Below are 15,498 nucleotides of genomic sequence, written 5' to 3'. Positions count from 1 at the left end.
CCCACTGGCTGTACTCTGGATGAGAAGCAGTGTGGCTCTGTGCCAGGCAGAGATGTCTGTCCTCTACTGTCTCCTTGTGACCTTGATTCTCTTTCTCTCACCCTCAGTTTTGTACACAGTTTTGTTGAGGGGCAGTTCTATGTGCGCATGTGAAGCCCTCTGTGACATGCTTGCGTGTAAAAAGGGCTATACAAATAAATTTGATTTGATTTACACTACTGTTGGACTTTAGCTCTCTCATATAGTACACCATCTTTATCAGACTCATTGTCGATGTTAAAAGCATGGCTTCTGCTGTAAACCAGATAAACATTGTACATTGTATCTCATGCTTGATGACTCATGTCCAGCTCTAAACAGCGTTGGAGGGAAGCTCTAACTTCCTTATTACTTGTGTGATCTGCCAGTGGAGCAGTCCTTGTTGTCAGGGTAACACAGATGTGATGTGTTGGGCAGATGACATGGTGAGTTGTTCCATGGAGGGAGCGACGAGGCGGATTTGAACCAGTGAACAGAGAACAAACACCTCACATGGTGTCAGGAAGCTACTTCCTTTCATCTTCCCACCCTCCTGTTCTGTTTGTCGCTCTTTTTCTTGGTCGGCCTCTCTCTAAAACATTACTTTCTTTTTTTTGATTTTCTCTCTCTCACCCTTTTCCATGACAAACGTGCCAGAGATGTGATAAATAGCTCTCTGTCACAGTACCATTGGTTTTGACATTACTCCAACTCGTCAATGGTTAGAGCAAATGCTCTCACTGTAAATGAAGATCTACACACACAAACATCAAGTGCTTCACATTTCTCGCTGGAACTGTGCAGGAGAAGCATCCAGAACATGGTGGTATAAACACAGTCAACTCAATTGTTAAGAAATAAAATGGACCTCACTATTCGAGTGAAAGCCTGAAGTGATAGGTCAGTGTGTGAATGTGTTTATGGCACCCACTTGATCTCCTACTGTGCTTTAACCCCCGAGCCCTGAATCTTTCAGGACTCATTGTGAAGAGGTCACTGAGAAAAATCCATATTGTAAGCATCAGATAATAGGCCCTAATTATAGATACTGCATACCTCAAAGCTGTGCTTGTGTGTTTGTCAGCCTCTGTGCTCTGGCCTGTGAATTTGAGGAGAAAGAGAGAGGATGCCTTCTGTTTACTGTGAAAGCCCATCGAGCCATGTGAGGAGCACTGCACGAGGCAGGAAGAGCCATTCAGTGCTGCTCCCCCTCCCCGCTCCCCCTCCCCTCAGCCCAGCCTGCGCTCTGACCTCCCCCCTCCTCTGCTCCACAGACAGGGAGCAGTCCTCTCGGCAGGCCTGGCTGAGGCACGGCTCAGGCATGCAGGGTCAACTCTCCGATTATTAACTCAGCTCTGACACCCGCGGAGTAATCATCTCTAGCCCACTTACCCCTAACTCAACGCTACTGCAAATGCATAACCACTTCGTTAGGACCACGGCTAGAATGATGATCTACGCCAGTAAGGTCTTGTTTTACAACCATGTTCATGTTTTCTATTGCCATACTGACACTGTCTTCAGTGTTCTCCCTACAGCAGGTCTGGAGGTCTTACTTCCTACACTGTTTCTGAGACTCCCACGTTCTTGGGCTGTAATGTGGCATGAAGAGGTGGGTGTTTTGTTGTGCCTGTGAGCGTGCCCTGTCTAGCCCTGTCCAATCACATACAGAGCTTCTGTTAGCTGCTCCACCATGGTCAGCGTCAGAGATATCACGCGAAACAATCTGAGGTTTGTTTTCCTCACAGTAAGGCATTTTGATGAAGAGATCTGCTGACAGCCTGCTCTCTCCAGATTCAACCCACATCCAGCGCTAATGACGACTGCAATGCAGTGGCCACAGCTCGGCCTCACTCTGAACTTCTGTATTTTCTCCCACAAACTGAAAGATTCAATCGTTGACCTTTTGTGTCTAGAAATCTAGTTTAATTTAAAGACTGCATTTATCATGAGCTATTTAAGTGGCGCATCAGAACCTGTCGAACATCCCTGCCCTCCTCCTTTATATACGGTGAAAGGGACAGTGCCACCACGGCACGTCTCGAAGCCCGAGCAGTCCTGCAAACACCTTCCAGAAAAGTCCCTTTCCATCTACAGCACCTTGAAGGATGATGGAGTGCCAGCCTCTATGGTTGTAAGTGGCTCAGTGGGCATGTGTGATTCATCAACAGCGTCCAACACTGTGGGAGCCTCCGCCTGTTCTCAGTGTAGGCTGCCTCTTCTTCAAACCTTTCCTCATCTGGGAAACAAATGTGTTCCGGTACCAACAAGGTCTTTGCAGCAGCACTGATCTCCTGCACACACTGACACACAGAGCCTGATGACTAAAGTCTGTGTGACACTGGTCAGCCTGGAGCCCGGGACTGGGCTCATTGAGTGAGGGGACTGCATGTCTTGTTGTCCCCATTGAAGGTAACTCCTGTCTGGGTTTATACAAAGAGCTTGTCTGGCCTTTTTCTGTCTTCCCAGTCTGTGTCTTTCTCTCCTGCTGCTTTTCCTCCAGATCCTTTTTGTTCTGCTTGTGTGAAGGTGGAACAAGGGGCTCAGCCACAGGGGGGTCAAAGGCCTTTGGTGTCGGATCAACGCAAGGTCAAAAAATAGGGGGAAGGAGATCGCACTTGAGTCTGAAGGGATCTGGGTCTTGAGGCAAATGTGTGGTTAAAAACAACTCTGATATCGATCCAAATGCAGCAGAGCTATTCCATCTCAACTGCTGCACTAGGCACGAACGCACAAACGTGCACGCACACACAAAACACACACAAACGGGGAAGAAGAGGCTTAACTTTTAAGCTTGTGTCAGTTTGATCTTGCGCTTCAGAAGGTCCTGCTGTATCTGTGGGGACTAGCAAGCCCTGTTCTCCCCCTCCCTGAACAGATGCTCTTCCCCTGTAGAGCATACAGCCTAACATAGAATTTCAAATGGTGTTTACTTTGGCCCCAGAGTGTCTCTGACCATTTCAGATATTGATTTGTAGGAAGCCTGTCAGAGAACACATTCTGCTGTTTTGGTTTACAGGAGATGAAGATGGGGGATGTTTAGGCCTAAGGAAAGCAAGGCGACCTCGTTGAATTGGTTCTGTTGTCAGAGCTGTAGACCATTGTCCTTCATCATTTAGTAGTTAGTATTTCCCCTTGTCCTAAATGGGGATGGTGTATGGGATCCTATGACTATGAAAATGTGCCTCTCTGGCTAACTGTGGCTCACTTACAGTTTTGCTGTGGATTGGTGTGCATTGTCCCTGCAAAATAAATACAAAATATGCCTGACAAGCGCTGGCCTGTCTGGTCCTGATACCCTCTAATTAATGCCCTCTGACTCCCAGCCCCTCCTGGAGGTCTGGATTGTCAGATTACAGGAAAAGACAATTTTCAAAGCATGTCAGAACAAGCTCCTAACACATGACAAACATGCTTGTGTTCAGTAACTTGGACCTTCTGTCGTGGCAATGTGTGCTTTAGACAATAGAGGGTTCAACTTGCTCATATCAGTTGACCACATGGAAGCCTACAGGCACATGGGTATTCATCGAAGCTCTAGGCCCCCCTCTGCTAGGTTTAACATCCCACCTCTGACCCTGTTTTCAAGGGGAATGAGGTCCTAATATTTCAAGTTCAGTCACGTGGAGCTCTCTGTTCATCACATGACTGCTGAGAAATAAAGAAGTAACAGGGAGGGGGAGAGAGGGAGGGAGGGAGGGACCAAAAAAAAAAGTATCAGAGAAGACACCACATCAGACAGCAGACCACATGGTCCCATGACCACAGGATGCTAACTGTGATTAGGAGCTTTGCTGTCTCCATGGGGGCCAAGAAGGATCCAAACCCAGCATGGGGCCGCTCTGGGGATGCTCTCATCTGGAATCAGACCCTGGACTACTGCAGGCCTAATCCCCCATGCTCGTCTTCTCATATTGATATTCAACGGGCTATAGATGGGAGTTCTACTGTGGTAGGAAGAACACATGTCATCCTGGTTCCTCTTCTCACCATTACAGTTTCTCTGCAGCCAGTTGGCCTTTGCTTCTGTTATGAAGTGTTTGATTAGCTTCATTACGAACTGATAATCCACAATCATTCTCTGTGTAAACAGATGAATTATAGAGGGTGGTTGCCAGGGGTCTCGCACTGACATGATGCCTCCCCCCACCCTGAAAACCAACCCCACACTCCATCAATTAGATTAAGGAGCTTTGGTGGGTCAGTGGAGTTTGGCTGGGCAGCCCCTGTTTGAGTCACAGGGCTGGCTAGATCACAATGATTAGGCCAGTGTCCCCCCAATACCCGCCACGCTCACAGATTATAATGATAGGATTCCCCTGCTTCTGATTGAGTTAATCCCCCCCCCCCCCCCCCAGGAAGCTGTAATCAACAAGAAGTCTGGCTGATTGATTGGTGGAGGGAGGGCGTTTGACAGTGTTTTGACTCCTAGCATGGTCAAGATATTTAGGACTGTTATTCCTAGCAATGTGTGCGCATCATGGCTCCTCTGTGCTAGAAGCCTCACCATGCAAGACTTGTGAAAAGTTCCACCTAGATGAGGTCAAGAACTATGTCACAATTCTAGAGCTATTCCAGGCCTGCTGCAGGGGAAGTATGCTGTTGTCTGTGTTTGTCTGTTCAACAAAGCTATCAGCTGTCCTGCGCCTACAATCTTCCCTGAATGTCAACACGTGACACACGAGACATGATGTCATTTATGGCTCTAGCCCACTGAACTACTTTGGCACGTTTTAGTTCAAGTCCTGAAAAAGTAGGTCAATTTCTGAAATGTAATTTTGTAGTACGGTATTCCCTTTCTCTCAAGGATTTAGGATGTTGGGATTAGTATGAAGCACTGTGAAAGAGGTATAATCCAAACGCAAAGTCAAGCATGTGTCTCAGCACACATGCTTGTGAGCTGGGATTGAAACAAGGTCAGATTTTTCATTGCTTCAGGTGAATTCAGACATGGGATTGTGCTCATGCTGAGAGACTAGATGAGGATTTGAAAATCTCTGCTGGATCATTGCTGTACGGGATTGAAAAAGGAATCTGCAATCAGATGGTGATTATTTTGAGACGGAGGCGGTCGCTATGGTGGACAGGGTGTGAGAGAGGGAGAAACCTAACCTAGATTCTGCCAAACTCCAGGATATTCTGTCTCTCTCTCTCTCTCTCTCTCTCTCTCTCTCTCTCTCTCTCTCTCTCTCTCTCTCTCTCTCTCTCTCTCTCTCTCTCTCTCTCTCTCTCTCTCTCTCTCTCTCTCTCTCTCTCTCTCTCTCTCTCTCTCTCTCTCTCTCTCTTTCTTTCCCCCCCCCCCCCCCCCCCTGTGGTGGTGGTTGTCATTTCCCTGCAGCCATTCATAGTGCCTTGTGGTCCATTAACAAATTAAGGTCATAGATGAGAGAACAGGACCATTAACAGTGAAATAGGCCACCACACACATTCACCACAGAGACAACTGAAAGAGGCCAGGCCTGTGGAAAGCATCTCACTGTACAACTAGTAAGACAATATAAACCTTTTGCTCTCAAGGTATTTGTTAACATATCCCAGTCTCACTTTATTAAACCTTATACCAAATGTTGAAATGCAGTTTTTAATTCCTTCTACAGTAAGAGCATTAGAGTCAGCGACATTGATGTTGGTCCTGCATTATTACCAGTGATAGCATAAATCTGCTGCTGCTTTACCAGGATTTGTTCTACATTTCCTGTTTTCGTCCTCCGTCTGTGGAGTCTGGTGTGCACGTGTAGTGGAGACCAGAGTCCTGCGGACAGCATGGAATGGAGAGAGAGGGAGGGTAGAGGGAGGGGAAGAGAGAAGAATGATGCAGCCCAGATGGAAGCAGACTGATTATCTCTCCAGGGTTCTTTATTTGGGGGGATTGATGCTGCCCTCCTCCTCTGTCCCCAGCTAAACTTGAAAAAATAAATGTCTGCCATATAAATGTGGGCTTCATGAGTCAGTAACAAGTCGATAGTGTAGTCAGGGTAGTCTAATACCTCTTAAATATTCATAATCCTGCCATTAACTGTAAATTTGTCCATTTGGTATGATTATGATTCCTTCTCAATCATTCTCAATGCAGCCTAATTTCACAACCTCAACCTCACAATTTAAGAGATTAAAAACAGTTTTTGAATTAATAATCATCTCGACATAGTACTATATGTAGTTTATAAAGCTACCCTGTCAGTTCCACAGTTTCTCTAACCATCCCTTCCCCCTCCTCTGTCCTCTCCAGGCGTTCGGCCAGGCGTACTCCAACCACAGGAAGGTGGCGGCAGACGGGGAGAGCAGGGAGGAGTGTCTGATCCAGGAGTCGGCCTGTAAGGAGGCCTACTACGAGCAGAGGGTCCTGGAGCTGCAGACGGAGGTCCGCCAGTCACGCAACGTCCTCACCAACACCCAGTCTGAGAACGAGCGTCTGGCCTCCATCACCCAGGAGATGAGAGAGGTGAGGCACAGCCTGCCTGCCTGCCTGCCTGCCTGCCTGCCTGCCTGCCTGCCTGCCTGCCTGCCTGCCTGCCTGCCTGCCTGCCTGCCTGCCTGCCTGTCTGCCTGTCTGCCTGTCTGTCTGTCTGTCTGTCTGTCTGTCTGTCTGTTTGTCTGTCTGCCTGTCTGTCACACAATGTACTTATCACTTGTTGCACACAGCCTTCTACATCCACCCAAACAGAATCCATCAAGTCATCAGAACTTGTCCCAACTTGTTGAGACATAGTTTGCGTTATCTTTATAGTGTTGGCGTATACACACTCTCCCTGTAATATTAAACTGTTCATCCAGATGTGCGTGACAGAAAGCCTAACTACAGAACTCTGCTTGGCATGCCAAGGCAGGACTAATCACACCCTGATGGTTCTGTAAAGAGCCAGTAGAGATCAGGCTGATTGAACAAGCGCCATCGCTGTGGTTCTGATGTGGTCTTCCCCAGCCCTGGGCGACAGGGAGGGGCTGAAATGACAGGGTAGGAGAGTCGGCAGCTTCTGGGAACCTTTAGCATGTCTCTACACTGTCGAGACATGGAGCAGGATGAAACACGGCTCCTTGTCCGACACCGGGCATGATCACACATGATGGAACGATCCACTGATTGCAGTGTACTGTGCACAGCGGACAAGTCAAGGTTTTGGAGTGACTAAAGATTGCTCCCACCTTTAGCCTTTTGTCTCGATGCAGTGCACCTCCGCAGTGGTGCCCCTCAGAGCTGCCCGCAGCACGTGCCTCGTGGCCCTCCCCGGTCATTAGTAGCGTGCCTCTTCTCCTTTCACATCAGATCTGGCAACCACCAGCGGCCTGAGTGCCACCCGTACAGCCTGAGCCAGATAAGAGCTAGCGAGACTCAGCTCGCCCCCAGACCCTCCTGAGGCATGCACACACACACACACACTCACACACAAACACACACTCCCACTGACACATTCCTGTGCACAGCCTATTCTGTCACACCGCCCCAATCTTCTCATCATACAGACAGGTTTTTGTCTGTGCTCTACTTTCCACACCGACTGCAGTCTGACCTTTTCACTCTAATGACATTTACAGTCAGACCTAATTCACCTCCTTAGTAATACATGTATAAGCACTACAATGTCAGGGTGTCTGTAAGTCAGTGTGCCAGTCTTTCTTTTGGTGTGTGTGTGTGCACTGTATCTCTTCTAGACATGCAGTGAGGATATTGAATTAACAAGAGGCCTGGTTAGCCCCCTCAGGGAGATGGTGGGGCTTTGACAACAACCTAGAGAGGCAGATGTAGAAGGGGAGAAGAATAGGGAGAGGGGGCCTCTCACCTCAATGGGTCTGTTTGATGTGAAAGACAGTGTTCCTTCGGCTGGGTGGATGAAGGCTAGAATAATAAAGAGCAGTTGAAAAGCACCGACCTTTATTAGGGAGGCGGGAGGGCGGATAGATACATTACAAGGAGACAACAGCAGCAGAGGGATTCTGTTACTCGTCCTCAGTTACAATGCACCAGTAACACCCTGCTTCAGCTGCTGCACCTGCAAGTTTGGACTGTATCACTGTCTTCCTATGAAAATACATGTGTGCATCAAAGCAAGTTCTCTCCCTTTATCTATCTCTCTCTCTCTCTGGCTCGCTCGCTCGCTGATTGAGCCCCTCACTCCAAATCCTCCACTGTGCAGATTTAGCTAAGTTCGTCATTCTGCTGCTCAAGTTGGTGATTACTGTGTTTTGGAAGGGGCGGTTCGGGTCGGAGAACCCCCCCTGTCTGAGGAAGTGACACCCAGTCTGTTTGACAACATGACTGCAGCCAAAGTCTTGGGATTGAGATTAGGAGAAAGAAAATAGAGTCCTTGAAATGGAATTTCCTTGTCAAGGACCTACGACTTTTCTACAGGGACAGATTCCTCTATTAACTAGGCCAGTGTCTCCTGGCTGTGGAACTGAGTCAGAGATGGGACTTGGCTACATGAAGGCCAGATGTGCTCTCAACATGGCTCACGTGTTTTATTTAGTCCCTGTCTTTAGTCCCAAATATCAAAGCCCTGTGTATGATAAAAGCCCTCTGCCTGCAGTGCAGGAATCTCCCCTCAACTCCTAAACACATGATTCCTTTTAGCCTAGATTCCTCTACCCCAGTCCACTTCTCACAGTCCACACAAAGAAGGTGTTACCAAGCCATATCTCAGTCTGTGCCTTCAGTGCAGGTCTCTAACTGGCGTCTGGACTGGTGGCCTATGTGTGCCTCGCTGCTGCAGGTGCCAAGTCCATTGTAAATGCACACACCCACCCACACAGGGAGACTGGTGCAGTGCCATGGCTAAACGCCAAGCCTAATTTTGCTGGATGGAGGGGGTTGGAGTGTAAATCTCGCAGCGTAGGGGAGATAATGACACCCCTCCAATGGTCACAGGGAAGGAGGGGGAGGGGGAGGGGGAGTGGTGGCTGGCTGGCGGGCAGATGGGTGGGAGCAGGGGCACTGAGACTGGCATTGTGGTAGGGCTGAGGACTCTGAAAAGGGCCTTTGTCAAGCAGGCATCAAATTAGCCAGGATGAGGAGGGACCTAGAGTGAGAGGTGGTAGAGAGGATGGGGGGAACGGTAGAGAGAGAGAAAATCCGTTAGAGAAGCTGAATGGTCTAATGACAGTAAACAAGCCGCAGTCTTTTTCTGTGTGGCTTTCTAGGACAGCTTGGTAAACCTGATTAATCAGGGGGAGATGTTGGTTCAAACTCTCCTCACTTACTCAGTCATGGGGTTCTGTGGACAGTTGGGCTGTCCGTGGAGTAAAAGGTGGAGGACTGTCAATCCTTTCGGTCTTAAACTAAGATGTGGTCAGTGTGTCGTGTCACATAAAGACAGGGTCATACACTTGTCATTCTGTTTCTGATGTCAGATCCACAAAGGAAGATATCTTCCAGGCTACAACTGCCTTTACCTTCCCTGTAGCTCCCCCACATTGGCTGCATGCTGTAGGTCTAGTACCCTAACAGTCATTCAGCCTATAAAACCATCTCCAGTCTCTTGAGGTTCTAGACACCCAGCAAATTGGCACTGGTACTGGGCAGAATGATCGCCTTAGGCAGCCATAAGCATGTTTCAGCAGCAATGTGTGCACTACAGGATTAAAGCCTCACAATGGGCCTGTAACATAATGAAGCGGCACGCCATAATGGGCGTGACTCCATTAAACTCCTCTCTTGTCATAAACCCAATCTGAGGTGGCTCTTTTTCCACGGAAGAATGAGAATTCTCATGGGCAGATTATCACACTGTGAATGCACCCTCTGTTTGACAATGATCTGCATTAGCAATGTGCAATCTTTACGCATGTTGTTTAGCCTGCAAAAATCCCTTCATTTGGTTTGTAGTGGTAGTACAGTAATTGTAGTCTTTTGCATGGTAGGCCGAGGGACTGAAAGATGCCCATGCTCTGTTCATCTTTAATATTGCCTGACAGGAGCCAAAGATAATAAACGTCTGACAAACCCATGGCGTCTGGGTGTCAGCTAGGCTAGTGTCTCCTCTATCTGGACTGATCACTTCCTGTATTGTAGGAAAGAGGGAAGGGCGGAGATGGAGACAGAGCAGAGAGGGATAGGGATGGAAGGTATTATTATTATTAAGGGTATTCTAATTAAAATAAAAGGAGTGTCAAGGGATGGATGCAGAGGGGTGAGAACATAAAGGAGGAGAGAAACGTTTATATTAAAGTAGGGGAGAGGTGAAGACAAAACACTGGGTTCACTGAGAATGAAAGAGAGACAGGGAAGAGAAAAAACTAGTAAAGGGGGATGTTAGGACGACAGGAAATAGGAAATATGAGTATTATAGGACAACAGAGTAGTTCTCTAGCTTCAATCTGTTACCTCTGACCTTGTAGTCTAGAATGTGTTGACAGCAGCCTTTCTGTCAGGCCAGAATTACGGGTGTGAAATCAGGGGCCTTAAAGCATCCAGATGCTCTCTGGGTAATCTGGCCACCCCGTCCTATCTCACCCCTCCCCTCCCCCACAGCCACAACCATGGATATTTGTTTTAGCACTTAAGAGCATGCAACTCTTGATTATCTTTAACCTATCAGGTCTGATGAAGTTCGTCTTTTTGTATGTGATTTAGAGGACGACTCAGACTCAACTGTGCCACAAGCATTTAAGCCCTGGTCCACTAACACAAAAGTGGTGTTTCCGCCTGGATCGATGTGTTGATTGTGAGTCTACAGCTGTCAGGCATGCGCCCACACAGACACACACAGACACACACACACAAATGCATTTTACCCCTGACAGAAATACACTAAGGCTTCAGAAGTATGCTCTTGTGTACAGTTTCCAGAAAGCTCTTGTGCAAATATGACCTCTGGACACACAGAATAACTCATTCATATTTATGTGCATGCATGCACAGCTTTTCCTCCCAAGGCTTATCCACAAATACACACACAAACCCTGATCTAACTTCACACATGAAGTGAAGTTAGATTCCAATAATTAGCCCACATGATACAAGAGGAATGTCATTCTCTTTTTTAAGTGTTGTATTTAGCCCTGTACATGACCTTGAGGATCATCAACCTCATAATGGTGTGTGGAAGGTTTTGCTATAGAGTGGAAATTGCTTGCAGTAAGAAGAATGGACAATTTATTTTCCCTCATTCAGGCAGTCAGTAGATCGTGGATCGTCAGTGCTTCCCCATGTCTGTTTCTCTGCTTGCTCTGCTCTGCTCTCTGGACAGATAGTGGGGGGTTGTATGTTTGATTCTCTCTCTGAGGTAATCCTGGTCTGTGCTGGGCTGAATCAGATTTAACAGAGGCTGACATGACCTTGGCTCAGCCAGGCTCATCCTTAGGGCATGATCCATGTGCCTCCTCGGCTCTCCAGGTGTCTGAACAGCACAGCAGCACTGTGTCACAACCTGGACATTCCTTGTGATGGGTCTAATATGGCTAATGTTTCAACCTGGAGGAATAATTCTGCCATGACCGTTCAATACTTACCGCGTTCCAAACACATCTTCTTAAGGCTTGCGACGCACCGAGATGAGGGAGGGGGGGTTGCAAGAGTGAAGGCGCAGTAGAGGGGGCGAAATGAAGGTCAGTGGAGCAGGAGGAAAAAAAGAGAAAAGGAGAGAGTGAAGTGGAGAGAGTTAAATTGAGCTGGTGGGTCTGTCATATGATAATCCTGTCTTTTGCCATCTGGGAATTACTACTGTACTTTCCAGGGAAGGCAATGGAAAAAGCAGTAAAATGATTTTTACAGAAATACACACCTGATCATCTTTAGTATTTAGACCAATCCCAGCCTACATAACCTTATTAAAGCAACTTAATCTACAGTTGTGGTAAGCTCTAACCTATGACATGGTTACTTACTGAGTTACAGTTATTTTCAAATGCAGCAAAGTGAGAAGCTCAAACATTGAGAAATGTCAAGCTTTGCTGAGAGGTAAGCTGGGAAAGAGCCGGAATGCTGTCAAAGGCAGTTTGAGCAGTGAAAGGGGAGCTTTAGGGGCAGGGAGAGATGTGTTCTTCACACAGTAGGCCTGAATCAGCTCTGTCATTGAGAGTACAGGACTGTGTCTCTGACCCCTGAAATCCACTGAGCCAGTATTCCCATGTCCTGTTGAAGAGCACAGAATCCCCCACAGTGAGTGAATGATAGCACTGTCAAGGGCTTTTCAAAAATACTCACACACGAGCCTCCTACAGTATACACACACACTACAAGGCCTATTCATTCACTCATTCAAGCACACCGCACACATAATAGATATCCTTAGAACTGTGTGACTGTCCTCAAACATCATGTTCTAACACCCACGGGCATACACCCTTCTGGGTCAGGTGTGTGTGTGTGTGTGTGTGTTGGACAGACAGCTGAGGGGAGACACAGCTGGGGTGAGCCTTGGGGTGGGCCTGTGGTGACAGCAGGTCCACAGGGCTCTGAATGCTAATGAAGCTGACCTCACTTTAATGGCGGCTCATCGAACACCCCTCAAGACTCCCCACACACAAACACTCCCTGGGGAGGCCTCGTGCCTCCTGGGTAAATGTTATTAACATTTTACCCAGGCACGACACCCTCTCTGAGTAAATACAGGTTACCTTTTCTGTCAGGCAGCAAGCCAGACCCCCCTCCCCCGCTACAACAGCCTCCGTATGGCCCGTAAGGGTAGAGGAGAACAGGGTGGAAGGTCAAAACCCTAGTTTGCATGCTAATCAGGTTGGAGGGGTCTGTATTCAGTTAGGCCAAACAACACTGACCCGCCAGCTGAGACACATGACCCAGGGCAGGAGAAGAAACATCTGACAGACTGTCTCGCTGTCCACTCTATATGAGGAATCACCAGAGGAAACACTGTAAATCAGTGTATAGACCATTAGGTGTCTTGATGTATCTATTACTTGAGCCTGCCTCCCTCCTGCTCTCTCCAGATGGTGTGATCCCAGTGTCTGTAAAATAGGCCCATTGGAAAGATCAGTATGGTAAACCCCATTCATTATTCATCAATGCACCAACATTTGGATTCACACCCTGGCTGAGGCAGCAGTGACATCACCCAGCTCCACCCCCACCAGGCATGCACACTTTCTCATGCAGAGTTAGCATTCCAACGCCAGCCTCAATCCGGTGCTGTGCTCCATCATTAATTATTACACAGCGCTAATGAGCTACATGCACTGTCCATCATTGGGGATTCAGCCACGTTCCAAAGCCTCAGCTATCAGAGCAACACATTCCCTCACTGTTTTAATGAACGGCAAACTAAGCTCAGTTCTGCACCAAGACCAATAATGTACAGAGGAACACAGACAAATTGGTTCATTGTGTCAGCAAATCTCATGTGTCGTTTTATATGTTGTTTCTTAGTTTAGTTTCGACCTGTAGACTACAGGTCACACTTAGTGAAGGCGTCCTGTCCTCAAAACGTAGGTAAAGGATGTCATGTGGTCCTGCCAAAGCAAGGATTACGTCATGGTCACAGCAGAAAGGGGAGGGGCCAGATGGGGGGGGGGGTTGGGATACTAACTAGCCCTCTGTCATCATGTTAGCCTTGCCAGTTCTGGAGAGGCACATGCACACAAGCCTAATACTCACTGTCATGTTACTGCATGCACACACAAAGTGACTGGGACACGTGCGCACACACTCAGCACCTGTTCACTGAGAGATAATGACTGGAGTGACGTACGCTGTGTGTTAAACGACGTTCCCTCGTCACCACTGCTCTGTCACCTGAAAGGATTAAAGACCACATGTCACGCGAGATGGTCCCAGAGACTTAAACATGCACACACGTTACATAAATAGCCGACAGCAGATCTGAAAAGACATAGACAGGGATCCGATCGCATACATTACCCATGTCATCTATACACACAGAGACACACACACACTTCTTTAGTGTATCGCATTACTGTTGAGCTTTTATCTAGCCTACCCTTCAGAGCCGCTGGCTAAGCTGTCCATCGACGACTCTCCTGTGGGGCTCTTGGGTTTCCTGTCTGAAGAAGGGAACAGAGGAAGGTTGAGCTGGGGGGCAGGGAGCTAGAGAATGGGGAGGTGGAGGAGGCTGTGAGGACACAGGCTGGCTGCTCTGCAGGCTCTATCTGATCTCTGGCTACATGCCGGTCAGCCTGTCCGTGGAGGAGGGGTGGGCGCCGATCTCCTCTGTTAGCTCCCTTCTCTCTTCTATATTTTATTAATGGAGCCACTCCTTGGATGGAAGTAGCTTCATGCAGCTGCTTGTGTATGACCTCTTCCTCAGTACAGCACTACAGCATCTGTAGCATCTATGCAGCGCAGAGTACCACAAGCTTATTGGGTTGTACGTGGCAACCCTTCTGCTACATTCATTAATGAGTTGGCGCCTACTCACCAAATGAGCCTCTCATGTGGATAAGCACTTCCTGTGTGTGAATCAGGTTGTGTTGAATTAGCCTCTCAGTCTCTGAGCTTTTTGTCACTCTCCATCTGGGAGATAAGTGTGCTCCTCTCCCCATGGTGCTCATCAGAGCTGGCGGCCAGCACCTCGTGGCCCACGGCCTATAGTCACCTGGCCACTGGTCACATCCACCCACATCCACGCACACACATGCATTCACACACAAAGCCAGATGGGGACACGCGCTTATGCCAACAGGAACCCTACTGTGCTTTACCCTACTGTACTAATGCACTCCCTGACTCAAGCACATCCGATCAATCAACCTCTGTGGTGAAGTTGATGTAAGGCTGACTAAGAGCCGTCCTCCCCCTTGTTGTGCCCTACAGAACAGCCAGGTAGTTGAGCTGCAGAGGACTCGGCTGCGTGACGACATCAAGGAGTATAAGTTCCGGGAGGCTCGTCTGCTGCAGGACTACAGCGAGCTGGAGGAGGAGAACATCTCCCTGCAGAAACAGGTCTCCGTGCTCAAGCAGACTCAGGTGAGACCCAGACGCCACCCCCTAACGCAATCACAACCGTTCAGGATCACCACGTGACGGGATTTCCTTCTGTCCTAGAGAATGTGTGAATGTACAACTAAATGATGGGGGGATGGGAAGCTGGATGGGAGGAACGCAGCCCAACCCCCCACACCCCACACACCCACTACCCCCCCCCCCCCCCTTCAATTAGCTCCATTTAGCTGAATCAGTTCATTAGACCTATTTAACCCTACACTGTTCCTGCAAGCCCCCAAGGCTCTGTCTGTCATCTGGACACTGTTATTAGCCTGTGGCCCATCCTAGCCCCCATCCAAGAAACATGGAATGTGCTGATTTGAATTAGATAGAAAAACCACGCTCAGATTTAATAACGAGATCAGCCGCTGCCTTTATTTGTGTCTGGCACCCTGGGAAATATACTGTCTGGTTTTAAACCAGTTTAATGGTTGAGTTTCAGTTAATCCTGACCCCTAGCTACAGAAACACAGCCAATACAAAGCACATAGCTGGATTTAATCCACACCAAACAGAAATACGACAAGCTTCTCTACTCCCTTAACTATAAAAGTTGCTGAGTCTCCTTAATTCCTTTAGATTTGTCT

At 48.1% G+C, this 15,498-nt stretch overlaps 1 protein-coding gene across 2 annotated transcripts in view; it reads left to right on the top strand.

Annotated features, from left to right (window-relative positions):
* Nucleotides 1-15,498, top strand: part of LOC124481156 (protein bicaudal D homolog 2-like) — a 44,421-nt gene that overhangs the window by 12,553 nt on the left and 16,370 nt on the right. For both annotated transcript variants that reach the window (XM_047040981.1, XM_047040982.1), the window contains exons 2-3: nt 6,248-6,460; nt 14,741-14,893. In XM_047040981.1, coding sequence (XP_046896937.1) covers nt 6,248-6,460; nt 14,741-14,893 — 366 coding nt within the window. The remainder of the gene's footprint in view (nt 1-6,247; nt 6,461-14,740; nt 14,894-15,498) is intronic.

Source organism: Hypomesus transpacificus, chromosome 18 (genome assembly GCF_021917145.1).
Source record: "Hypomesus transpacificus isolate Combined female chromosome 18, fHypTra1, whole genome shotgun sequence".
NCBI classification, from domain to species: Eukaryota; Metazoa; Chordata; class Actinopteri; order Osmeriformes; family Osmeridae; genus Hypomesus; species Hypomesus transpacificus.
Note: the sequence above shows the minus strand (reverse complement) of the source record. Positions and strands in the feature narration are given on the sequence as shown.